Raw genomic sequence first — 27,681 nt, 5'->3', positions numbered from 1 at the left:
CTCAGAGGTGACTTTTAATACCCTTTTAATGTATGGCAGAAGGTATTTTATAGCTTATAATACAAAGTCATACCATCACACTTCCCATAAACTGCGTACATCCTTGTTGTCTTGTGCTGTCAGATAAAGAGATAGTATGGATGCAGGCGTGAAGATTACAATTTTGATCTGTAGTACAAAATTAAACACACCAAAAGCAGTTAGTAATCTGCTGCAAAAATATATCAGAATCAGCCTAATAAAAAACGGAAAACGGAAAACAAAAGAAAAAAAAAGTTGTGAACAGGTAGAAAAATGCAAAAAGATTCTTACTGTAATCATCCATAGAATGCAAAACATAAAATAAAATTGCCATGATTGCCACCTTGGCGCTGATCAGTGTTTACTTTACAAAAAGGGCTCAGAAGACCAATCTAGTGTTCATTGTTTGAACTGCAGCTTTAATTTTGTGTGGCTGCCCATTCACCTTGGTTGCTGGGTCAGGCAGTGGGTATTATGGTGTCACAAGTCAACTGTAATACCTTAATGTAGTTGACCAGCTGCGTCATTTCTGTATCTAGAGACATCCTAACTCGTCTGTACTAGGACAATTAGAAACGGCTTGTTTAGAAGTATTTTGTGCTCTTATGTATTATAGCTCACTATGTATTATAGCCCCCTCTACCCCCGAATTCCCACCTAGCCCGGCAGCATTTCAAAATTATCGTATAGGGGAAACTGGAGAACTATCCAACTAATTTTAATGTTTACTTTTTTCAAATGCATCCTTGCAGGGCGAAGGAATTTAAACCCATCATGGGACTGTGCGCTTCCAGGAATAATGAATAAGCAGTACAGTGGGGGAGGGGAGGGGGGCGGTGTGGGCGGTGGTTGATTTTCGATGAAAGAGGATGGATATCTGCGCTCCACACAGGGCATGTGGGGGCGGGAACAGGGGAGGGTGAGTTTGAGACTGTGAAACATGGATGCTGAGTTCCGTTCTAAGTGTAGCGCCCAGGAAGGGGGGCTTTGCAGATGTGGCCGAGCGCTGCAGGGTTGCCCAGATTTCGTCATAATGATGGAGTCTTAACATGTCTGCCCACTTCACAGCTGGCTGTGAGAGATGGATGTGTGGCCATCTGCGGCCACCCACGTCTTGAGAGAGCTGCTTTGGTATTTGAACCTTAGCTTTGAACGTTGTTGAGTTTATGTAAATGTGTTACTCTAGCGCTGCTTGCTAACTGGGCAGAACGGTGACTACCGCAGCGCTACAAATGAAAATAAATGGAAATAACATACTTGCAATCCGAGAACACACTGCCCCCACCAACGATAAGACATCACCTCAAAAGGCATCTCCCAACACCTTGGCTCTGCTACACAGCTAAAGTGGGTGATGCTTCATAGTTGGGCACCCCAGCCTCTATTTAAACAAGCAATGGCTGCGCGGCAGTGAAAGTGACACGGCAGCGAAAGTGAAAGTAATGGCCAGCGATGCGGAGGAAGAGATAAGAAAGGCAGATGGCGGCTGCGACCTTGCACACAAGCTTGAGGCAAGGAAAAGCTTGTCGGTAGCACTTTCAAAACTCCCTTACTAAAAGTCGAGTAAGCAGCGAATGCGCTGCTCTAGGCTCAGCTTAACAATCGGAGGAAGATGGCGGCCGCCAGCTAAACGGCCGCGGTCGCGCTCACCTCTGCGATGGATGGGGTGACTATCTGATGGCCGACGTGGTGGATATATGTTTCCCTTGCCCCCCTACCCCCCGATGGGACGTGATTGATTTTCCCTCTTCTGCTCATGGTTTTTTGCATTTTTGGAATTGCAGAGAGAGAAATATGCGGGAGTTTACCGGAGGGGAGCAGATTTCACCCGGTTAGAGCAGCGATTGGAGGTAGGAGGAAGCGGCGCGGCTGCGGAGACGTCGGGACGCTGCCCGCTACTGGTTTCGATTCACCCAGGGTGCCCAGGAGCCGTGTATGCTGACTCTGCCTCCGGGGTAAAGTTGCTGAGGCGGAGTAGTGTGCTAGAGGGACCCCCGGGAAAGAGGCAAGCGGTGCCAGAGGTCAGTGTGTCCATCTCTGAGCGGGTAGGCTTGCCGGCGGAGATCTTAGCTGCTGGTTTTTTAGGTCTCTCCTATCCCATTCCACAAGGAATGGATAGAGGAGAATTATAAGAGGCAAAATAAGTTCTCAAGCCATCAGGCGGATTTCACACCGTTCACGTGAACACAAGCACGCGCTTTTCCCCCCACAGGCTTTTTATTACTATTTGCTCCTGCCTCCGAGAGCTTCAAAGGGCTCCGCTCCCCCGGCCACTTCTTCTCACTTTTCACGGCCGCCAGGCTGTGTCTCGCATTTCTCCTCCCCCACCGCCCCCCCCGCCACCCCCTTCCCCACAGCAATGCCAAGAGCTTGTTTTTTTTAACTGTGAAACCTAGCAAACTGAAGGCACATCGTTTACTTAGAACGGTAGTTTGTTTTGGCTGTAAAACCGGGACTTTTATGGGATTTTGTTTGTGTCAAGTTACTTTTGTCACTTTTAATGTGTGGGACTGTGGGTGCACTTTTGAGTAAAGAAGCGATGCGCTCAGAAGCACCCACCGAGTGACTAGAGAGCTGCTGAACTGGTCTGCGAGGGGACCAACGGAAAAGTGATTAGCCTGAACCTTTATGATCAAACGTAATTTGGGTGGCGCTCTTTCCTTCTCACTGTAAACTGTGCCCAATAATGGCCAGTCTCTCTTGCAGGCGGCCTCTTCACTCATACTACGTCTCTTTCCACCCCGCAGACTTTCTCTTTCTTGCTCGATACCCCATCAACCATGAACTCTCTCTTTATCTCATGTCATTCTAGTTATGTCTGTCTGCCATAACAGAGCCTCTGTCTCTCCTCCTTCCCCAACTCGCCATTCAGCACAACCTCCCTGTGCCCACACTCACCACATGCCCCTGCCTACCCTCTCCTGCGCCTGTCCCTCCATCATGTTTCTACTCCTTCTCAGTCTGTTGCGTCGTTTATTGAAGGCTGTCATGCTGTCCTCACTGCCCCTTCACGCTCCAATTCTGCCCTTCTAACTCAGTTCCTCTTTTACTTTAGGTTTAAATTGCATCTATGTAGCACATAGTACCACAGGCGAGATGTTGCAGGCATTCATCATCTTTCACCGTCTCATTACTGGGTGCATTCATTCTGTCTGTCTTTTACTAGCCTTTAAATCTCCAAAGGCACTCTCTGCTTCCCCTCGTCCTGTCCGTGCATTCCTTGCGACTGCAAGCTCTTTGTTACTCCTTCCTTACCCTAAACTCACTTAATTCACCACAAGACTTCTTGCTTCCCTTCCCTACCCCGTCCCTCTTTTCATCTTATGCTTTCTTTCTCCCCAGCCATCTAACACTCTCCCAACCACTCACCACAGGTAGGATGCCTTTTCGTCATTCTATCCTTCTTTTCACCAACGGCTCTTTGCTTCTCAAGCGATTCATTTGTAATGCAATAGGTCTCCCATTACTGAAAGTTCGAGCTATTGGCGTTCTAAATAATAATGCAACATCATTAGCTCTAACTTACAGTAATGGGGTCCTATTGCATTGTAACTGCTGGTGTTATATTGACTCAAGCCGGAGTTCGGCTGTAGTACTACTAACTTTTACCAAGGGAGTTTAAATTTTTGGTTTGTATAAATCTCCAGAACAGAAATATTGGTGAAGTGAAAATTAGTAGAGAATGTGCCTTTCTCTTAAAAATTTGTCTTTTATATTTGTTTATTAGTGTGTGCCTATTAACTGTCGTGGTAAATATGATTTGTGGCTGTACTTATCTTTCGCTTTTACAACCTACGGCGCTCTGTTCTATATAATGTGCCGCTAATAATAAAAACTGTCTCTAAAATAATTCAGAAACTATTTACTAATATTTACTTGATTGCAGCATATATTTGTTTAATAAAAAAATGTAAATACAACATTTGTGCTGGACATATTTATACAACCCTTATGCTTACGACACTCAAAACATATATTACACTACATACTAATTTACACAACACATACCAATTATACAACACAACACTATCTACAAATAATACTTGTTGTGACTTTCTGCCCTTTGCATCACCACATCATCACTCAGCGCTACCCCAGCATCACTCAGCACCACCCCAGCATCACTCAGCGCCACCCCAGCATCACTCAGCGCCACCCCAGCATCACTCAGTGCCACCCCAGCATCACTCAGCGCCACCCCAGCATCACTCAGCGCCACCCCAGCATCACTCAGCGCCACCCCAGCATCACTCAGCGCCACCCCAGCATCACTCAGCGCCACCCCAGCATCACTCAGCGCCACCCCAGCATCACTCAGCGCCACCCCAGCATCACTCTGCGCCACCCCAGCATCACTCTGCGCCACCCCAGCATCACTCTGCGCCACCCCAGCACCACTCTGCGCCACCCCAGCACCACTCTGCGCCACCCCAGCACCACTCTGCGCCACCCCAGCACCACTCTGCGCCACCCCAGCACCACTCTGCGCCACCCCAGCATCACTCTGCGCCACCCCAGCATCACTCTGCGCCACTCCAGCACCACTCTGCGCCACCCCAGCACCACTCTGCGCCACCCCAGCACCACTCTGCGCCACCCCAGCACCACTCTGCGCCACCCCAGCACCACTCTGCGCCACCCCATTATCGCTCGGCACCACCCCATTATCGCTCGGCACCACCCCATTATCGCTCGGCACCACCACATTATCGCTCGGCGCCACCACATTATCGCTCGGCGCCACCACATTATCGCTCGGCGCCACCACATTATCGCTCGGCGCCACCACATTATCGCTCGGCGCAACCACATTATCGCTCGGCGCAACCACATTATCGCTCGGCGCAACCACATTATCGCTCGGCGCAACCACATTATCGCTCGGCGCAACCACATTATCGCTCGGCGCAACCACATTATCGCCCGGCGCAACCACATTATCGCTCGGCGCAACCACAGCATCGCCCGGCGCAACCACAGCATCGCCCGGCGCAACCACAGCATCACTCAGCACCACCACAGCATCACTGGTTCAAATATGTTCTCTCAATGTTTCAAGCTTTATTACAAATGTCACAAAAAGATGTTAATATTTCAATTCTGTTCTTGGATTTTCGTCACAATAAAATACACTGAACATTATCTTCACAAAAGTTATTTACAAAAGTTTAAGCTATTGCCATTATAAATTACAATCACTTTAATTTAAGTATTAATGATTTAAAAAAATTAAGACATTGTTATTTGTAAAATCAATACATCTAAGTCACGTAAATACAAAACATGTTGCATTACAAATGCTATAGGTGTCACATTTGCGAAAGTTATAACTATTGGCATTGTAAATGACAAAGCTATCAATTTAGCTATTTTCAAAACCAACACTGAAATAAAAAAATTAATTTACAATACCAATAGCTCAAAATTTCCTAATGCGAGACCTATTGCATTGCAAATGCTTGTTTACTGGATGGGTCCCCAGAGGAGTGATCCTCCCCGCATATGGGCATTGGGAGGCTGGTAACTTTTCCGGTGATTTTCTTTCCTGTTGTATGGAGGTGGGGGGAGGGGAGCCTGAAGAGCAAAAGGTTGAGAAGGTAAAAGGGTGTCTTTCTCCCCCTAAACTAGGTTGCTACACCCTTAGGGCTAGGGCACCTCATTCAGTACAGAACTCAGACATTATAAAGCCCAAAGTGACCCCTAATCACCCACTTCCCTATTCAAAATGTTGGCATGTATAGATAGATGAGCTTCTATTTTAAAGGTGACATGAGAAGCAAAATTAAACCAACATTCTCAAAACCTATAGATGTCAAACTGAACCTGTTGGCTATGCCAGTGCTTTTTAGGTCTAGACTATTATATCCCGCAGGGATAAATAGGCGAGTATATAGTAGGCAAAACAAAATTTCTACCAACTGCGGATTACATCCAGTTCATGTGATGCAGTCGTGTGAGACGCTCGCGTCCACGTCAAACCCATCAGCCTAGCATCAGACTTCAATGGAATGCGCTCCCAAGCTGCTCCCCCGCATCCGACTTCAAAGCAATGCGCTTCTGCCCCACTCCCCCCTCCCCCCACAGCAATACCAAGACCTTGTTAATCCTCCTTGTGATAAAACCAGCCGCTGCCGCTCCCCGAGAAAGTTTGCTCGAGCTGTCTTCTTCACTAAACCCCACCTCTCGGTCTTGTTCGTCTTCACGTCTCATCCTTTCTTCTCAGCGCCCCACTCGTTCACCCTCCTTCATCATTTCTCTCCACTCCCATGTCATATTTTTTAATTCAACTACTTTCTCGCATTTTATTCTCTCTTCTTGTTTGTTGCAGTGACTTCTGTAATCCCAAATTTAGTTTTGAGTGCACGGTGTCCCTCTTCTCTCTCCACTGTCATTATTCCTCAGTGATTCCTTAGACTCTTCAGCCCCCCCCCCACCCCCCCCGAACACATTCACACTATTCTGTGCGCTCGCCCCTCTTCTACTGGGAGCACTGATTAGCCGAGCCTGGCAGGCCTCTCCCAAAGTGCTGCCGTCAAGGTCTGTTCAGACTTGTTAGATCAGTGGGGCTTGAGGAGAATCAATACCAGGGTGTCTACAAGTTCCCCTCCTCTTTCTCCAGCACCCACTGTCTCTGTACACCTTTATTTACGCCATTACTCTTCTCCCCGTTTCCAGTCTCTCCGCGCCTCATCCACTTCCCTTTGTTGATTTCTAGTCGCTGCTGTCTTCCCCTCCTCTCTCCCCACCTCCATCTTTAACTGGGCGACTCTATGCTCCCCCGCCCATTTGCCCTCGTATTTCAATAACGCTCCACTGTTCTGACTCCCATTTCCTTCTCCTCCGACTCTCCTCCAAACTGCTGTGCCACAGACACCCACTCACCTAATTGGTAAGCCCGCTCAGTCAGTAAGTCCCATTCTATTTCTCACCTCTTAGAATATTCCTCTGCCCCCCTCCCAAATCCGATTCTCTCCAGACACACTGACCAATCTTTGACTTTCCACCCTCCACAACCTGCTCTCCCACCCTCCAACCCATGTGCTCTCCAGACCACTGTACTTTCCCTTCTCTCCCTTTATTGACCTCTCCCCTCGAGCTTAGTATCCAGTCTTCCCTCTCACCCCAAGAGTATGGGTGTACTCCCTGCATTCCATGTATTAACCTCTCCATACTTTGTTTTTATTCATCTTTTTTCTTTTCCCATTTAGATACACTTTCACTCACTTGCACGTTCCTCACTCTACTTTTTATTGTGTCCTCTTTATGTACACCTTCCATGTCTCTGTTTATCTTTCCTTTTCTCTGCTCTTTTCATCTACCCCGTTATTTTTTTGTCTTCCCTCTCCACTCGCTTTGTTTATACTCTCCTTTTCATTCTCCCCGCTCTCTTCTCTCTTCAGACACACTCTTTCTCATCCTTCTCAAACTCTTCTTCATTCCCCTCTTTTTCAACTACTTTATCGCTACCCTCTATACTCACTTCCTCAATCTCTTTTTTTCTAGCTTTTTTCTTTACTACTTCCCTTTTTATTAGTTTACTCTTCCCTCTGCTCACTTCATATTCTCTGCGTTCCCTTTTAATTTGCCCGTTCCCTCCACTGTTTTCATATGTTCCTGCTCTCCTTTTCTATATCTTTGGACTGTCCATTCCCTTCACATCACCCACTTCCTTTGCATAATCAGATTGCGCGATCTATATACCGCTTGTTTCTCCTTTATTTTCACGTCCTCCCCTTCTCTGCCTCTCAATATTTGCTCTCTGTTGACCTTTACTCCCTCTTTCGTTGTACGCTTCTCCTTCCCCTTTCGCCTTGTATTCTCTCATTCCAGGGATCCCAACCCCCGAACGGGCCTTTTCTCGTTCTCAGTCCCGGGATATCCCTTCAGGGCAGGATTTTGGGCAGAGGCCTTGCCTCTCTTCTGCCCACAGTCACCGCAGCGCCCCCACCCTCTTTGCCCACACATCCTCTCACAGAGCATGGCTCTGCCTTCAAGCTGACACCCCTTGTAGCAGGCTTAGCGGAAATTAGCTTTTTCTTCGACATTTCGTCCAACCAGCAGGGGCAAGTGGTCGTTTCACAGCGCGCTCCGGAAGCAGAGACAAGCCCTAAAGAATGAATCACCCCAGGTGCTTTCCTACCTGAAGCTGGGTATGTGACCGTCCCGCACAGAGCACTGAGGGATTTCAGACACCGTAATGTGCACATGTGCAAGGAAAGAAAACGGCCCAACTATCCCCTAGTTTTAAAGTAAAAAACATCAAAACTTTATTTCTGAATCACGGTCGAGGAAGAGCAAACTTTCAATGTAATCAATGCACAATAAAGTCCACAAAGACTAATTTCTATATTCTTTCTTTATTCTTGGCTAAAGATACAACAAACAGTTAACACATGTTGTCTCTTCTGACTGTGGAACTTTTTGATTCATCACATTGAACTTTTGATGCGCTAATTCCTTGTCCATGTGAGTTTTTACCTACAGTCATATAGCAATCAAGCCGCATGTGCTCCACATATAGTGTGAGGTCGGTCACGAACATCTAATATCGTTTTTCTTGTGCAATTTGGTTGCAGTTGACCTGGCGCCACCTGCTGCACCACTGGTAACGACGTCCCTTTACCTGTCTCTCAATTCCACTGTTTTTTTCCACATGACACACGTACACAACTTTTTCATATTTTCATTGAAACGCCCGGAAGCCCATCCTTGGGTGTGTGGTCGTTAACCAATGCACCTGAAGTAACAGTAGATGGTGTAGCACCTCGGATAATGTGCTGCATGGCTAAATACTTCAGAAGGTCCAAATGGCATCATCACCAATCAGTGCATGCTTCCATCATGCACACACACTACTAGCTGTCTGTGCACGCTTCCATCAGACACACACCACCAGCCGTCAGTGCACGCTTTCACCACGCAGACACACGCTGCCAGTGCACGTTTTAACAAGCACACTCTTCCAGCTGCACACTTTCACCAGGCATACACAACACCAGCTATATTTGCATGCTTCCACCAGGCACACACACCACTAGCCATCAGTGCACGCTTCTAGCAGGCAAACACACCACCATCTGACCCGCCTAATTGTTAGACAACTATTTTATTATGTGTTGTCTTTTACACACTTTTGTTAGGCTGATCTATTTTAGTACACATTATGCTGTAATCTAGAGTTTGAGTTTTTTTTCTGGCACACCTCTACCCCAAAGCCTATCGGTGAAAGGTGTGAACTCTAGCAGTGCCACGCTCGCGAATGCCTTACAATGCAACCACACACAACACCACACACACACAACACCACACACACACACACCACACACACACACACAACACCACACACACACACACACACACACACACACACCACACACACCACACACAACACCACACACACACACACAACACCACACACACACACACCACCACACACACACACACACACACACACACCACACACACCACACACACCACACACACCACACACACCACACACACCACACACACCACACACACCACACACACACCACACACACCACACACACCACACACACCACACACACCACACACACCACACACACACCACACCACACACACACCACACACACACCACACACACCACACACACCACACACACCACACACACCACACACACCACACACACCACACACAACACCACACACAACACCACACACACACAACACCACACACACACAACACCACACACACAACACCACACCACACACACAACACCACACCACACCACACACACAACACCACACCACACACACAACACCACACACACCACACCACACCACACACACAACACCACACCACACACACAACACACACACACACATACAAAACACCACACACACAACACCACACACACACACACACAACACCACACACACACACACAACACCACACACACACCACACACACACACACAACACCACACACACAACACCACACACACACACAACACCACACACACAACACCACACACACACACAACACCACACAACACCACACAACACCACACAACACCACACAACACCACACAACACCACACAACACCACACACACACCACACACACACCACACACAAAACACCACACACACACCACACACACAAAACACCACACACACACCACACACACAAAACACCACACACACACAACACCACACCACACACACAACACCACACCACACACACACACACACATACAAAACACCACACACAACACCACACACACACAGCACCACACACACACACACACAACACCACACACACACAACACCACACACACACAACACCACACACACACAACACCACACACACACAGCACCACACACACACAACACCACACACACACAGCACCACACACACACACACACAACACCACACACACACAACACCACACACACACAACACCACACACACACAACACCACACACACACAACACCACACACACACAACACCACACACACAGCACCACACACACAGCACCACACACACAGCACCACACACACACAGCACCCCACACACACAGCACCCCACACACACAGCACCCCACACACACAGCACCCCACATACACAGCTCCCCACATACACAGCGCCCCACACACACAGCACCCCACACACACAGCACCCCACACACACAGCACCCCACACACACAGCGCCCCACACACACAGCACCCCACACACACAGCACCCCACACACACAGCACCCCACACACACAGCACCCCACACACACAGCACCCCACACACACAGCACCCCACACACACAGCACCCCACACACACAGCACCCCACACACACAGCACCCCACACACACAGCACCCCACACACACAGCACCCCACACACACAGCACCCCACACACACAGCACCCCACACACACAGCACCCCACACACACACAGCACCCCACACACACAGCACCCCACACACACACAGCACCCCACACACACACAGCACCCCACACACACAGCACCCCACACACACACAGCACCCCACACACACAGCACCACACACACTCAGCACCACACACAGACACTCAGCACCACACACAGACACTCAGCACCACACACAGACACTCGGCACCACACACAGACACTCGGCACCACACACAGACACTCGGCACCACACACAGACACTCGGCACCACACACAGACACTCGGCACCACACACAGACACTCGGCACCACACACAGACACTCGGCACCACACACAGACACTCAGCACCACACACAGACACTCAGCACCACACACAGACACTCAGCACCACACACAGACACTCAGCACCACACACACTCACTCAGCACCACACACACTCACTCAGCACCACACACACACACTCAGCACCACACACACACACTCAGCACCACACACACACACTCAGCACCACACACACACACTCAGCACCACACACACCACACACTCAGCACCACACACACCACACACTCAGCACCACACACACACCACACACTCAGCACCACACACACCACACACTCAGCACCACACACACCACACACTCAGCACCACACACACCACACACTCAGCACCACACACACCACACACTCAGCACCACACACACCACACACTCAGCACCACACACCACACACTCAGCACCACACACACACACACACACACCACACACACACACCACACTGAAAACCAAACAGTCAGTGCACACTTTCACCACGCACAGACACCATCACTCATTGGAGGAGACAGGACATCCCCAGCAAATTGCAGACTAATCGCCCTCCTGGACATGGAGGCGAAGTACTTTGCATCCCTAATCCTGGAAGATCTAACAAACTGGTCTGAGGCTGTGGTCAAGCCCATTCTGAAAAAACCAAATTCGGACCCCCTGCTCCTGGAGAACTATCGGCCCATCTCCCTCCTGCCTTGGACCGCCAAGGTCACGGAGGCACACGTGAATACCACTCTGTCTGCCCACCTCTCGCGCAATAATATCTTAGACGAGAGTCAAAATGGGTTTCGTGCTCAGCACAGCACTGAAACGGCTTTGCTCTTCATGATCGAGCATCTGCGGACAGTGCTGGATGCGGGGCAGACCGCGGCGCTCCTATTGTTGGACCTGAGCGCCGCGTTCGACACGGTGTCTCATGACATCTTGCTGCGGCGTCTGGAGGAGGTAGGGATCGCCGGGAAGGCCCTTAAGTGGTTCCGCTCATTCCTCTCGGACCGGTTTTTTAAAGTAGCCCTTCCACCTGGCCAGTCCTCGTACCATTCTTTGGATCTGGGAGTCCCTCAGGGCTCTGCCCTCAGTCCCACATTATTCAACCTGTATGTGAAACCGCTGGCTGCCGTCGTCAGGCAATATGGCCTTACGATGACATCGTATGCCGACGACACGCAGCTGGCGGTGACACTCAGTGGGAACCCTGAGGTGACTGCGCCCAGATTCCAGGCGGGACTGATAGCTGTGGCTAGCTGGATGCGTAACAACTGCTTACAGCTCAATGCCAAGAAAACCGAGGTCCTGATTGTGGGGAAGCAGGCGGAACTCTGGGGAGACCAGTGGTGGCCTCTCGAACTGGGGGCGATGCCCATTCCAGTGGACGAAGTTAAAAATCTGGGAGTATGGCTGGACTCTAACCTTTCTTTCACCAGTCATACGAAAAAGACAGCAGCTACCTGCCATGGCATTCTGCGAGGACTCAGACCAGTCCTCAAATTTTTCGATCCTCCCACACGTCAACTGGTGGTTCAGGCCTCTATCCTCTCACGGATAGACTATGGGAGTGCCCTACTCCTTGGAGTCAACAAGGCTGAGGCGACTAGGCTCCAGAGGGTGCAGAACGCTGCTGCACGGGCCATTGTAGGCCTCCCAAGACGATGTTCTGTTTCTCCTGTCTTCGCCTCTCTGCACTGGCTTCCGGTCAGACAGAGAATCAAATTCAAGGCTCTCTGCCTGACATTCAAGATTTTAAAGCTGTCTTCTCCCCCGGCCTTGACAGGCCTTATTTCTTTGTATGTCCCTACGCGATCCCTCAGATCCGAAGTCCAGTATCTGGCGAATAAGCCTAGGTTCAGGCGTAGCAGGATGGGAGGCCGTTCCTTCCGTGTGATGGCGGCGGATTTATGGAATTCTCTTCCTGTTCACATTCGCGCCCTTAACAGCCTGACCCTCTTCAGACGGGCCATCAAAACCCACCTGTTTACCTCTGTCAGCTAAATATCCCCCTTGTTCAGCTTTGATCTGTTATGTTGCTGCACATGATCTGGCGCCAGGACGCCCCTTCGCTGGGGCAGCTGTTGCGCCTAATAAATGTTATTAACATAACATAACATGCCACAAAGAGAATACCGCCCAACCAAACAGGCTTCAGGAAAGGGACCGGGACGATGGCAAATATCCTGTCTCTCTGTGTTAGCCGACAAATACCTACGGAAAAAACTGCCCCTCTACCTATGTTTCATCGACTTAAAGGCGGCCTTCGATAGCGTAGATCGCAACATCTTATGGAGAAAACTGCGCAGTTGGAACATCCCGGACAAAACACTGAGAGGAATCCTACTCCTTTATTCCAACACTTGGATGGAAGTAAAATTGGGGAAAGGAACACGGCTCTCAAGACAAATCAATACCAACAAAGGCCTCAAGCAGGGCTGTGTTCTGGCACCTCATCTTTCGGTCGAGGACCGGAAATGCTGGCTTGCCAGCATTTCCGGGAGGAGATCGTATGATACTTAGTAGGGATCTGGAACCCGCCTCCCTCGGCCGTCTCACCTCAATTGGCTGGCTTCCTAAAAGGAGGCCAGCCATTGAAGGAGGGACCCGTCCCTCCAAAGAAGCTCCGTCTCTTTCGGATTCGGGGGCGTGATTTTTTGCATTCTTTAGCCCTGTGACGTTGTCTGTCACTCAGGGCGCAAAAACACGCCCCCGAATCCGAAAATGGCCGTGCGTTTCTCCGAGGCATTGTCTCCTTGCCTCGGAGAGACGTGGTCGTGTTTTCGTAGCTGCTCGCCTCCCTTCCCTGCTGCTTTTAGGAGCTGCTTGGCTCCGCTCGCCTCCCCCCTCCCTCTGCCCTCCTCCGTCGTGCTCTCGCCTCCCCCCCCCTCCCTCTGCTGCAGCTCTCCTCCGTCGTGCTCTGCCGCTCCCCGGCCCCCACCCCTCCCTCCCGCATTCGTAATCGTGATTAGGCCACGGCAAGGCTGAAGACAGAATGCTTAAAAACTATCACTTTTAATATGTACTTCTCAGTGCATTGCTACAATGTGATCTATTAATGTGAAAACTTCCACATGTTACAGAAATACACGTTTTTAAAGAGACTTTTCCATTGTTTACGCGATTGTTGTTGAATGAGTTCTATTGTAAATGTTTTCAGGGCTCGGCAAGTACACGGACTGTCTCTAAGAACCAAGCCGGACCCCAACTCTGACTCGGCTTTCCCTATTTATTTGCTAGCTCCCCACCTCTAGACTTTAAGCTGTGTGGGACGTGCCCTGCACAACAGGGACCTGGGTTGCTTACGATTCGGGCAACTCAGGGAATGACGTGACAAACAGTAAAGGGATCGCGTTGCTAAGGGTCATTTCTCTAACGGGTAGTCGTTTCCCTTTAACGGTGAGACGAACTTATGTGACGTAAGACGTCTCGTTGCGTGCATGTCGCGTAGAGACGCAGTAGCCGGTTGTGTGAACTCTGATGGGAGTTGTCGTTCTTGAGTTAAAGACACAAAGATCGCTATGGCGGCTCCTATAGATATGGAGCTGAAAAAGGTATCGTACTGCTATTTAACTCTGTTTTAATTACAGATTCGAACGACCGAAAGTATATTCAAGTTTAAGTACCAGTACCTTAACCTTGTTCCAGGCACAAGATGTCTTGTATTTAGCCATCTTTCATACCGAAACCGCATATAGCAAATTCTTTAGTTTGATATACGTTAACCCAGCGACGATGTATACAGCACGTATTTTTCGTTAAGCCCCCCTCCCCATCGTTCAACCAAGAAGCATCTCGCTGTGCCCCACGTCTGTTTTTTTTATATATATATATATATATATATATTCATACATCCCACGTCCCCAATTCCCTGTTGAGCCTGAAAGAAGGCACACGAACTAACTGATGGACGCGTTCTGGTTTTCTTTCAACTCGGAAATCGTGCGTGGAACCACTCTCAATTACTCACGCGTGTTTGCCAGTGTGCCACTGCCTCGTATGTTAATCTTAGTTAGTTGTCTCCACCCAACAGGCAAGACTAAATACCTTTGGTGCACTCCCGTTTCCTTCATATGGCCAGTATGCAGTGGGGTGAACTCCAAGGCCTGGCGCAATTCAAGACCCCCAGACCCAGAGTGGAGGTGGAGCTCTGTAGGAATGGAGCTGCTCTGAAGCCAGACTACCCATGTTCCTGATTCTTTTGTTTTAGTTCTTAATTGTGTGAGAGGTTTATCATGCTGAAAGCTCCCTTTTTTTCCAGTCAATGAGACTATTAATTGGTATTAAGTACTTTCAGTATCTGTATTTTCTCGTTTTAGAGGGTTGACTCAATTAGCTTTTCAGTGTAGACCTAAAAATCACTCCTGACAGTCCTAATATAGCTGGTTATTAGCAAGTGTACTCAGTCCTCGAAAAATCCTGAAAATGTTACTAGATCTGCAGGTCTAGTGACTTAATCTACTTGACCTATTTGTAACGCTCTCGACCCATAATCTGGCTTCAAATGATGTGATCGAGGGCAAATCATTTAATTAATTGAGCCGCCATTTTGACATATGATCGCACCTTCAAATGCTGTCTGCTTTTACCAAAAGTTCTTTAATTTGATTTCTTAGACCTAAACTTTTTTCCATATCTAATACACATCTAGCCACATATACGATACACATTAACAACATTTTTATGAGGGTGGGGGCAGGAATATTTCTCAAATCATGGTTAAAAACTATCACTTTTAATAAATAAATAAATAACTAAAGCATGAAGGGGTGGGCCCACTGTCGTTTGTAATCAGCCGATTTTAAATTGAAATGACCACAAACTTTCCCACTGACATGCAGCTTTAATGCAAAGGTGCTGATGTTTCTAACCTCGAAAGGATGATGCACTAAGTAAGCCCACCAGCCATTCCAATAAATGACCTACAAGTTTCACAGAGATTTCAACAGCCTGCTGTGTTTTTTGCCATGCTGCTTCCCACAGCCTGAAAGCTCAATGCTGGCTAACATGTTCTCTTCAAACTGGGTTGGCTGTAAAATCCTCCACTCAACCAACTTTCTGAACTAGTCGACACATTTCATGTCACTGGTTAGGCAAATCTGAAAACAAAATCTTAAGCTAGGCCTTTGATAAACTCCTTATATCACCACCCTCCCTGGCAACTCTTTTGTACTGTGCCCTGAAAACTCATTTTCAAACAATTTAGCATATGCCCGTACCATTTCACCTATTTCCTGTCTTCTCCTGCTACCTCAAATTGGCTTTGTCCTACTTGTTGTAATTAAGCTACTGCATTCCTTTATCCTCTCTATTAAATACATCATGTATTTCTTTAATGTGGACCCATTAATCATGTATTTCTTTAATGTGGACCCATTATTCTTATGTGTGAACGATGAAAATGTTGATAATTGTGCACTCTGGTGACGTCGTCACTATGCTGAAATTATTGATGATTGTCCGCTCGAGTGACTGCTGTCTCGCCATCCTGCCCTCCCTCTCCCTCCTGCCCTCCCTCTCCCTCCTGCCCTCCCTCTCCCTCCTGCCCCCCCTCTCCCTCCTGCCCACCCTCTCCATTCTGCCCTCCCTCTCTATCCTGCCCTTACTCTCCATCCTGCCCTAATCTCCAGCCTGCCCTCCCACTCCCTCCTGCCCTCCCTCTCCCTCCTGCCCTCCCACTCCCTCCTGCCCTCCATCTCCCTTCTGCCCTCCCTCTCCCATCTGCCTTCCCTCTCCCTTCTGCCCTTTCCTCCTGCCCACCCTTTCCTCCTGCCCACCCTTTCCTCCTGCCCTCCCTCTCCATCTCTCTCTCCTGCCTGCCCTCTCCCTCCTGCCCACCCTTTCCTCCTGCCCTCTCTCTCCCTCCTGCCCTCTCTCTCCCTCCTGCCCTCTCTCTCCCTCCTGCCCTCTCTCCCTCCTGCCCTCTCTCTCCCGCCCTCTCTCTCCCTCCTGCCCTCTCTCCATCGCTCTCTCCATCGCTCTCCATCGCTCTCTCCCTCCTGCCCTCCCTCTCAATCTCTCTCCCTCATGCCCTCTCTCTCCCTCCTGCCCTCTCTCTCCCTCCTGCCCTCTCTCTCCCTCCTGCCCTCCCTCTCCCTCCTGCCCACCCTCTACCTCCTGCCCTCCCTCTCCTTCCTGCCCTCCCTCTCTCTTCTGCCCTCCATCTCCCTTCTGCCCTCCATCTCCCTTCTGCCCTCCATCTCCCTTCTGCCCTCCATCTCCCTTCTGCCCTCCCTCTCCCATCTGCCTTCCCTCTCCCTTCTGCCCTTTCCTCCTGCCCACCCTTTCCTCCTGCCCACCCTTTCCTCCTGCCCTCCCTCTCCATCTCTCTCTCCCGCCTGCCCTCTCTCTCCTTCCTGCCCCCTCTCTCCCTCCTGCCCTCCCTCTACCTCCTGCCCTCCCTCTCCATATCTCTATCCATCCTGCCCTCCCTCTCCTGCCCTCCCTCTCCCTCCTGCCCACCCTCTCCCTCCTGCCCCCTCTCTCTCAATCTCTCTCTCTCTCCTGCCCTCCCTCCTGCCCTCTCGCCATCCTGCCCTCCCTCTCCCTCCTGCCTTCCCTCTCCCTCCTGCCCTCCCTCTCCCTCCTGCCCTCCCTCTCCCTCCTGCCCTCCCTCTCCCTCCTGCCCTCCCTCTCCCTCCTGCCCTCCCTCTCCCTCCTGCCCTCCCTCTCCCTCCTGCCCTCCCTCTCCCTCCTGCCCTCCCTCTCCCTCCTGCCCCCCCTCTCCCTCCTGCCCACCCTCTCTATCCTGCCCTCACTCTCCATCCTGCCCTCCCTCTCCAGCCTGCCCTCACGCCATCCTGCCCACCCTTTCCTCCTGCCCTCTCTCTCCCTCCTGCCCTCTCTCCCTCCTGCCCTCTCTCTCCCTCCTGCCCTCTCTCTCCCTCCTGCCCTCTCTCTCCCTCCTGCCCTCTCTCTCCCTCCTGCCCTCTCTCTCCCTCCTGCCCTCTCTCTCCCTCCTGCCCTCCCACTCCCTCCTGCCCTCCCACTCCCTCCTGCCCTCCCACTCCCTCCTGCCCTCCCACTCCCTCCTGCCCTCCCACTCCCTCCTGCCCTCCCACTCCCTCCTGCCCTCCCACTCCCTCCTGCCCTCCCTCTCCCTCCTGCCCTCACTCTCCCTCCTGCCCTCACTCTCCCTCCTGCCCTCACTCTCCCTCCTGCCCTCACTCTCCCTCCTGCCCTCACTCTCCCTCCTGCCCTCACTCTCCCTCCTGCCCTCACTCTCCCTCCTGCCCTCACTCTCCCTCCTGCCCTCTCTCTCCCTCCTGCCCTCTCTCTCCCTCCTGCCCTCACTCTCCCTCCTGCCCTCACTCTCCCTCCTGCCCTCTCTCTCCCTCCTGCCCTCTCTCTCCCTCCTGCCCACCCTCTCCCTCCTGCCCACCCTCTCCCTCCTGCCCTCCCTCTCCCTCCTGCCCTCCCTCTCCTTCCTGCCCTCCCTCTCCTTCCTGCCCTCCCTCTCCCTTCTGCCCTCCATCTCCCTTCTGCCCTCCATCTCCCTTCTGCCCTCCATCTCCCTTCTGCCCTCCCTCTCCCTTCTGCCCTCCCTCTCCCTTCTGCCCTCCCTCTCCCATCTGCCTTCCCTCTCCCTTCTGCCCTTTCCTCCTGCCCACCCTTTCCTCCTGCCCTCCCTCTCCATCTCTCTCTCCCGCCTGCCCTCTCTCTCCTTCCTGCCCCCTCTCTCCCTCCTGCCCTCCCTCTCTATCCTGCCCTCACTCTCCATCCTGCCCTCACTCTCCATCCTGCCCTCCCTCTCCAGCCTGCCCTCACTCCATCCTGCCCACCCTTTCCTCCTGCCCTCCCACTCCCTCCTGCCCTCCCACTCCCTCCTGCCCTCCCACTCCCTCCTGCCCTCCCACTCCCTCCTGCCCTCCCACTCCCTCCTGCCCTCCCTCTCCCTCCTGCCCTCCCTCTCCCTCCTGCCCTCACTCTCCCTCCTGCCCTCACTCTCCCTCCTGCCCTCACTCTCCCTCCTGCCCTCACTCTCCCTCCTGCCCTCACTCTCCCTCCTGCCCTCACTCTCCCTCCTGCCCTCACTCTCCCTCCTGCCCTCACTCTCCCTCCTGCCCTCACTCTCCCTCCTGCCCTCACTCTCCCTCCTGCCCTCACTCTCCCTCCTGCCCTCTCTCTCCCTCCTGCCCTCTCTCTCCCTCCTGCCCTCTCTCTCCCTCCTGCCCTCTCTCTCCCTCCTGCCCTCTCTCCATCTCTCTCTCCATCTCTCTCTCCCTCATGCCCTCCCTCTCCCTCTCCCTCCTGCCCTCCCTCTCCCTTCTACCCTCCCTCTCCCTTCTACCCTCCCTCTCCCTCCTGCCCTCCCTCTCCCTCCTGCCCTCCCTCTCCCTCCTGCCCACCCTCCCTCTCCCTCCTGCCCTCCCTTCTGCCCTCACTCTCTCTTCTGCCCTCACTCTCCCTTCTGCCCTTTCCTCCTGCCCACCCTTTCCTTCTGGCCACCCTTTCCTCCTGCCCTCCCTCTCCATATCTCTCTCCCGCCTGCCCTCTCTCTCCTTCCTGCCCCCTCTCTCCCTCCTGCCCTCTCTCTCCCCTCCCTCTCCCTCCCCCATCTCACTGTGTGTGTGTCTGTCTGTCTGTGTCAGCCTTCAGCTTCCTCAGCGCACACACCCAGACAGCCGCACCAAAGTACTTAGCAGGTCTTTAAAAGACCATTTACATGTTATTGAGGCTTTGTTGTAGCGCCCCTGCATCTCCACTCTGACCATCACCTCTCGCCCGGCCCCACAGAGCAGAGGCTTTGTCGTATTTCACCTCTTAGCGCCACCTAAAAGGTTAGGTTAATCTCAATATGTGAACCATGATTAGTGAGAACAATAAATAGATCTTAGAGCACTCACCCAGCCCCCTCTAAACATAGTGGTGTAACACAGGCCCGCACAGGCCCCGTGTTGCTGCGGCCCGCAAGCTGCAGGGGGCCCACTCAGCACAATACTCTAGCCTGCGAGCTCTGGGGTGCACACAACATAAAAGAAAATAGCTACTAGCTTTTTTTAAACATACTTTTATTGGTTTTATTCAGGTTATCATTACAATCGAGCATGGCATTATTATAGGTTTCAGGAATCATCAACATAATACACAGTACACAGTTGGTCTTCCAATCTTACATTCAGTGACATATGACTTTTCCATTGTACTTGCTATAGTCAAACAGTTTATGTATGTATTTTATGTATGTATTTGGTGTATTTCAATGTAGCTTTCCAATATAGGATGGCTGTTTTGAGCAACAAGCGTATTTTAGAGACAGGCAAAAGCAGTCTGTGCTTGCTTTCCCGCCCCCTGGCTGTGCTTGCTTTCCCGCCCCCTGGCTGTGCTTGCTTTCCCGCCCCCTGGCTGTGCTTGCTTCCCCGCCCCCTGGCTGTGCTTGCTTCCCCGCCCCCTGGCTGTGCTTGCTTCCCCGCCCCCTGGCTGTGCTTGCTTCCCCGCCCCCTGGCTGTGCTTGCTTCCCCGCCCCCTGGCTGTGCTTGCTTCCCCGCCCCCTGGCTGTGCTTGCTTCCCCGCCCCCTGGCTGTGCTTGCTCCCCCGCCCCCTGGCTGTGCTTGCTCCCCCGTGTGTGTGTGTGTGTGTGTGTGGCTCTGGGTGTGTGTGTGTGTAAATGCAATAGGTCATGCATTTGCGAGCGATTAACCTATTGGCATTGCAAATGACACTGCCATTTATTTAACGAGTAAGCTATTGGCGGTGTAAATGACAATGACGTTTATTGAAGATTAAAAAAATAAAAAAAATGTCATGAGCAATGCCAATAGCTCTACCTTTAATAATGCCGAGACCATTGCATTGTAAATGCTTGTTAATCTTTTTATGGCAGATTTAGCCCCAACCCTAAACAAGATCTCATCCCACCCACCCAAACTAGGCTCCTTATCCCTAACCCATCTATCCTACGCGGACGACGTGGTACTGTTGACCCTAACAAAGATTGGCCTTCAAAGGTCACTAGTAGGGCTGGCGGAATTTATAACAAATAACAACCTGGAGATAAACACAACAAAAACAATGGTCATCACCAGACGACGATCAGTCAACCTGCACATCTAACTGGAGGGAACAAAAATAGAGGCCGTGACCAACTATAAGTACTTGGGCTTCTATTTTGACAATCAACATAACCACCAGCAGCAAAAGACGTACATCACCCAGACAGCTAACTCGCTGTCATTTGCTTTTAGATCCTTAGCCAAAAAGCTTACGGGGCCATCATATAAACCTCTATTGGCAACGATAAAAGCAAAAGTGCTTCCCACCCTGTCGTACGGCAGCGTGGGACTGCACGGGAAAGACGCGGAATTGCTCAATAAAATGCAGACCGCCAACTTTAAATCCACCTTCCAAATTCAACGGGGAGCTTCACCAGCCCAGACAAGATTAGAATTTGGAATAATAAATGAAACAGTGGGAAGAATGTACGCAAATATAAAGCACTGGTACAGCTTGAAACCGAACATGGCAACCTCAGAACTGCATCAAGCACTGTGGGAAGAAATAAAAGATGTTAAATCCCCAAACAACCAGTACCTTGAGAAGGCCATAACCGAGACTGGAACAAGAAATCTCTGGGAACTAAACTTGCCTTATCCAGCGTTTAAACAAGCCATAAACAAGTCAACAAAATTCTAGTCTCTTTTACTTGACAAAGCCACGTTCAGCACAAGAAAACACGCCTGGATGGTCATATCAAACTACAAAACTCTCACTGCAGCCCCATATCTAACAATTACATTTCCAGCTTACAGAAAACGAAAATTAATGGGGCTCCGTCTGGGAAATTTTCCATCAACCATGGACCAACCAATGTGGCTGCATGACGGATCCAAAATCTGTAGACTATGTGGGAGCAGGAAGGAGGACTTTATTCATCTAGTTTGTATCTGCCCGAATTTAGCCCAAGCACGAGCATTCTTCCTAAAAAAGGCAATGAACGAACGAGGCATAAAAACGTGTAGATCGGCGATCATGTCCACTTTGAACCCAATAGATACCCGTTTGAACTGTTTATTATTAAAGTTCCTCGTGGCTCACGCCCAAGCGTTAAAACACAAACAGGCACCCTGCCCACATAAGGACAACATAACTGCGGTAGTGCAGTGAGAGGGCTCTTTTGAACTAAATAACGTATAAATATCAGAACTCTTGGAACTATAAATTACATGGATTGCTTAATTGTTTTTAAACAACAAATGCTTGCACTAGACTCAATGTTTTAGAATGATTTAATAGAGAATTTATCCATACAAAAGGAAATTGTAAATGAGTAGTTGATTTTATAAAATGTATTGTTATGCTTTTAATTAACTGAAACAATAAAACTTTTTCTATTACTCATCAGTGCACACTTTCACCACACACAAACATCAACAGCCATCAGTGCACGCTTTCACCGGACACAGACACCACCAGCCATCAGTGCACGCTTTCACCGGACAGACACCACCAGCCGTCAGTGCACGCTTCCACCTGGCACACACCAACAGACATAGTACACACTTTCACCAGGCACACACACACCATCAGCGCACACTTTCACCAAGCACGCACACACCACCAGCCGTCAGTGCACAATTTCACCATTCACACACACCACCAGATGTCAGTGCACGCGTTCACCAGCCACAAACACACCACCAGCCGTCAGTGCACGCTTTCAAAAGGTACACACACCACGAGCCGTCAATACATGCTTTCACCAGACACACACCACCAGTTGTCAGTGCACGCCCTCACTCTATCCATCTATTATCTATCGAACTATCTATCGCCCTCACTCTATCTATTGCTCTATCTATCGCCCTAACTATATCTATCGCCCTCACTCTATCTATTGCTCTATCTGTCGCCCTCCCTCTATCTATCGCTCTCCCTCTATCTATCGCCCTCCCTCTATCTATCGCCCTCCCTCTATCGCATCACCACAACCACTCGGGGGCACCACAATATCACTATGCTCTACCACCGCATCACTCGTCGCCACCGCATCACTCGTCGCCACCGCATCACTCGTCGCCACCGCATCACTCGTCGCCACCGCATCACTCGTCGCCACCGCATCACTCGTCGCCACCGCATCACTCGTCGCCACCGCATCACTCGTCGCCACCGCATCACTCGTCGCCACCGCATCACTCGTCGCCACCGCATCACTCGTCGCCACCGCATCACTCGTCGCCACCGCATCACTCGTCGCCACCGCATCACTCGTCGCCACCGCATCACTCGTCGCCACCGCATCACTCGTCGCCACCGCATCACTCGTCGCCACCACATCACTCGTCGCCACCACATCACTCGTCGCCACCACATCACTCGTCGCCACCACATCACTCGTCGCCACCACATCACTCGTCGCCACCACATCACTCGTCGCCACCACATCACTCGTCGCCACCACATCACTCGTCGCCACCACATCAGCAATCTGTACAACCATTCAACAACAACTGGTTCAAATATCTTCTCTCAATGTTTCAAGCTTTATTACAAATGTCACAAAAAGATGTTAATATTTCACTTCTGTATTTATTATTAAAAAAAAATAAAGGCCATTGTTATTTGTAATATCAATACATCTAAGTCACGTAAATACAACACATATTGCATTACAAATATGCTATAGGTGTCACATTTGCGAAAGGTAAAACTATTGGCATTGTAAATGACAAAGCTATTAATTTTGCTATTTTCAAAACCAACACATAAATTTAAAAAAATGTCATTTACAATACCAATAGCTCAAACTTTTCTAATGCGAGACCTATTGCATTGCAAATGCGTGTTGCTGATGCTAACTAGCATCGGCAAAAAAGAGAAAATAGAAAAAGGCAAAAAAGGCTAGAGGACACAGCTGCTGTTGCATGTCCCGTCATTCTGTAGGCGTGAGCAAGCATCACCCTGCATGCATGCAAATAAGAACAGCGCCATTTTATTTATTTATTTATTTATTTACCAACATAAGTTCGATGACTTACACAACTTAGATCGGCTAATAATAATTTTTAAAAAGTATGTGGGAGAGCTTTTAGTTTAGCAGAGCGCCCGTCAGTAAATGGTAATTGCCGAAATCTCCAGAAAGATGAGAACAAGCATTTGCATAGCCAATAGGTCTCGCCTTTGGGGCCTTATAAGTGTTTAACCATGCAACAGTGCATGTTGTTGCACCAAGAATATTGTGCTGCATAACTAAATACTTATAAGGCCCAAAAGGCAAGACCTATTGGCTATGCCAATGCATGTTTTTTTATTTTTTAGCCAAGGCTGGTCAGCATGCAAACCAATGTTTTTCCCAGTGCACAGCATCATCAGAAAAATGTTTTGGCAAAGCCAAGAGTTCTGCATTGAGAAAGCCAAAATTCTGCATATTGGCTTTTGACAGTTCTTGTTGTACAGTGGAATTGTACTTTAACAGCATCTTTAATTACATTTTTTTTCCTTCAGTTTTAAATATGTTATACCTTGGTTCGAACTTAAATTTCAGTGCAGTGAGTTTCTGTGTGGATGCAATGCACTGCATGTACAAGATATTCTGTGAAATGTATTAATGTGGTATCATGATGTAATCGGGCCTATGCTCACAGGTGGTGCCTCAAATTATCTCTTGCAGAAGTCAGTGATTGAAGCAGCAAGGGCACGTGTAAATAAGTTGTTCAGGTCAAACGACTGGTCATAATTTGGATTTTTACCATAGAATGCTTTTATTTGTTTACATGTTTGTAGGATCTGGACAGGGAGGTGGTGAAAATGGATAGTGCAACAACTAGAATACCAGACCTTGACTTTGAAATTCCACCCTTTACACAGAAAGGAGGTGAGTGTTCTGAGGTCGTCAGTTCAATCAGTGAGAGGGATATACAGATCCCACTCTGAGTGAGTAATGCTTTCTGTATCCTACAGCTCACGGCTAGCAAGGGATTGTGTTTTATTATTTTTTCAATCAAACAAAATTAAATGAATCGGTTATTAATGTTTTTGGTGCAGGGTAGAGTAACTAATGCACCAAATTGGTGTTTTTGCACATATGTTTTTTGCTTGACTCTAGTTTTCTCATAGCGAACATAATGTGTTTTTGTTGATTAATTAAAATAGCCGGGTTTGCATACTCCTGTGTGCCTTTTCTGATTTATAGTGTAAATATGATTTGCTAAATGCTGTCAATGTATTGGTTTGTTCTGTCACTGGAAGCATATATTTGTAGCCCCTGTGTTTGAATAAAGCATGCATTATTGCACAGAACGTATGGCTAATTGTGATTTGACATGATTTTCACAGTCTGATAACCTATGAGGTACTGAAAAATTGATAACTTAACATAAAACAATCTTTGTGGTTTTTGTTGGAATTGATGTTTTTATGAAATCCAAATCTGAAGCATGGGGTTTGTGTGATTTTATTTGCAAATGGCCGTAAAATTAAAACAACATCCAGATTCGGAAATGGAATTCGTGCATGTTTGCTAAAGGACAATACAGAAAGTTGAAGTTATGAATTTGCGCCCACAAGCCTCAATATAAGCCAGCTCCAGGTGTTTTGAAGGTTTTCCAGGTGTTTTGAAGGTTTTCCATCGCCATTTATGACGATATGCTGTATTCAGTTTATTTATTCTCTTTTGTGAGCACCTTGTTCCTAAATTTATTTTTATCTTTTGTTTTCAAAACTGATTTTGCTACTATATGTGGTGATTTGCAGGTCCTAAACAGGAGTCCATTTCAATAATTGTCTTGTTTGCTGTTTTGTCTGCATTGAAGTCCGTGCTTTTTTTGATGCATGATGGAATGTTGCTAAGGACTATTTCTCTTGTTAATCTTTTTGATATGCTAAATGAGGTTTAGTTTAGAGGTGAGCGATTTTTTTTATTTCACTGGCTAAATGGAAAAGTTTGCAGATATTACCTTTTTGTTGACTTACACTTCTTACAAACGTTTTCCTAGACAAGATGCAAAGGCATGCGAGTAGCAACCTGTTTTTGAATTTTATTTTTTATTAAAAGCGAAGCATTTTTGTTGGCTTACGATTGAAGCAAAGTGTTTTTTGTTTAATTGCTCATTTGTGCAGGATCTAAAACAAAAAAGCAAGGAAAGTCCACTCTGAGGTCTTGTATTGAAACCGTTCAAGATACTTTAGATCTTCCACCTAGCCTATCTTAGACACATGTTTGAGTCCTCATTGTCCATCCTCTCTCCACAAGACCAATAGTGGATTCATCATGCAATAGTAACTATACTGTGGTCTAAGTGCACACTGTTTGTTGTATGCAGAGTGATTTCTGTAAAATTTTGAAATACTGATAAGCTTTTATTGAGTGATATGCTCATACCATCTTATTTTATTTTCCTTCCAGCTCTGACTACAATCGAAGGTCTCCTCATGAGAGCCATAGCTGGGCTGGAGCAGGACCAGGCAGCCCGACGGGTAACAGTGACTTTATTTTTTTGGGGTGCAGTACAGGAATGGTTTTCATTTGTGGTTTCGAAACTCAACAGTATGCATGGTATAGTATCAAGGGCTTAAACCTTAATTTGCCACCAACACCCCCTACCCAATGGGCTGGCTGTGCAATGGCAGATGACGTTTAGCACCCCACCCAGCATTTAGGTGCTGGGCCTCTGTCTAAGAAGAGTGCTCTGTTGATAGGCTCGCTCTGTGTTTTTAGCAGGATCCTCTACAGTGCTTTCACTCAGCTCTGTATTTATGTAAGTGGCATAATATAGGAGAGGCTGAGCTTCTAGCTTGGATTAAGAAATTCAGTAGTAAATCACTTGGAATTCCATCAATCAGCCCTGACCTATAACAAGGTATAAATTGAATTGGCAAAGAGCAGCCTGGCATTAGAAACTATCCGTAATAGCGTTGGGCAGCAGTGAGTGGGTAGGTGATTGGTAGGTTAGTTGAATATAACACACAGCTGAATTTTGTGGTCTCTGGTACTTGATAGGTGATTACATTTCTTAGGAACAACCATCAGGGTGATTGCTGTCTGTTACAAATCAAATTTCAAAGCTTTATTCGACAGCATGTCATAAAAGCAATTATTCATCCTAAGACTACACTATAAATACTACAAAGTTAAATACATCATTTTTTTAAAACTTATTAAACCATGTTGCTGTCGCTTGCAAAGATTAAGAACAATTTATACAAAATGAGTTAAAACAATTCAATTAAACATTGATTAAAAAAATTGGTCGTACATTACTCGATATGATAAGATTCATTGGCTAGCCTCTGGGGACTGCAAGGAGCGGGTGCGTATTGTCCAGGTCCACCCTAGGAATTTTGCAACCACTATCGCAGGGTGTGCAATCTGATGCGAGTATTCTTAAAGCCTCTACAAAACTGCGTGTCCCCAGGTTTGTACACACCGGTTTTATCCACTTACGGCAGGGGCTTATATAAAGGGGACATACAAACAACAGGTGGGGTACATTCTCAACCATATGTTTACATT

At 48.8% G+C, this 27,681-nt stretch overlaps 1 protein-coding gene across 2 annotated transcripts in view; it reads left to right on the top strand.

The window, feature by feature from the left end:
• Window positions 1-27,681, top strand: part of ZPR1 (ZPR1 zinc finger) — a 113,676-nt gene that overhangs the window by 21,306 nt on the left and 64,689 nt on the right. For both annotated transcript variants that reach the window (XM_086956814.1, XM_086956815.1), the window contains 2 exons: window positions 24,954-25,044; window positions 26,575-26,645. In XM_086956814.1, coding sequence (XP_086812940.1) covers window positions 24,954-25,044; window positions 26,575-26,645 — 162 coding nt within the window. The remainder of the gene's footprint in view (window positions 1-24,953; window positions 25,045-26,574; window positions 26,646-27,681) is intronic.

Source organism: Lissotriton vulgaris, chromosome 2_1 (genome assembly GCF_964263255.1).
Source record: "Lissotriton vulgaris chromosome 2_1, aLisVul1.2, whole genome shotgun sequence".
In the NCBI taxonomy this organism is placed as follows: domain Eukaryota; kingdom Metazoa; phylum Chordata; class Amphibia; order Caudata; family Salamandridae; genus Lissotriton; species Lissotriton vulgaris.
The sequence above is the reverse complement of the archived record's forward strand: the minus strand, read 5'-3'. Positions and strand labels throughout refer to the sequence as shown.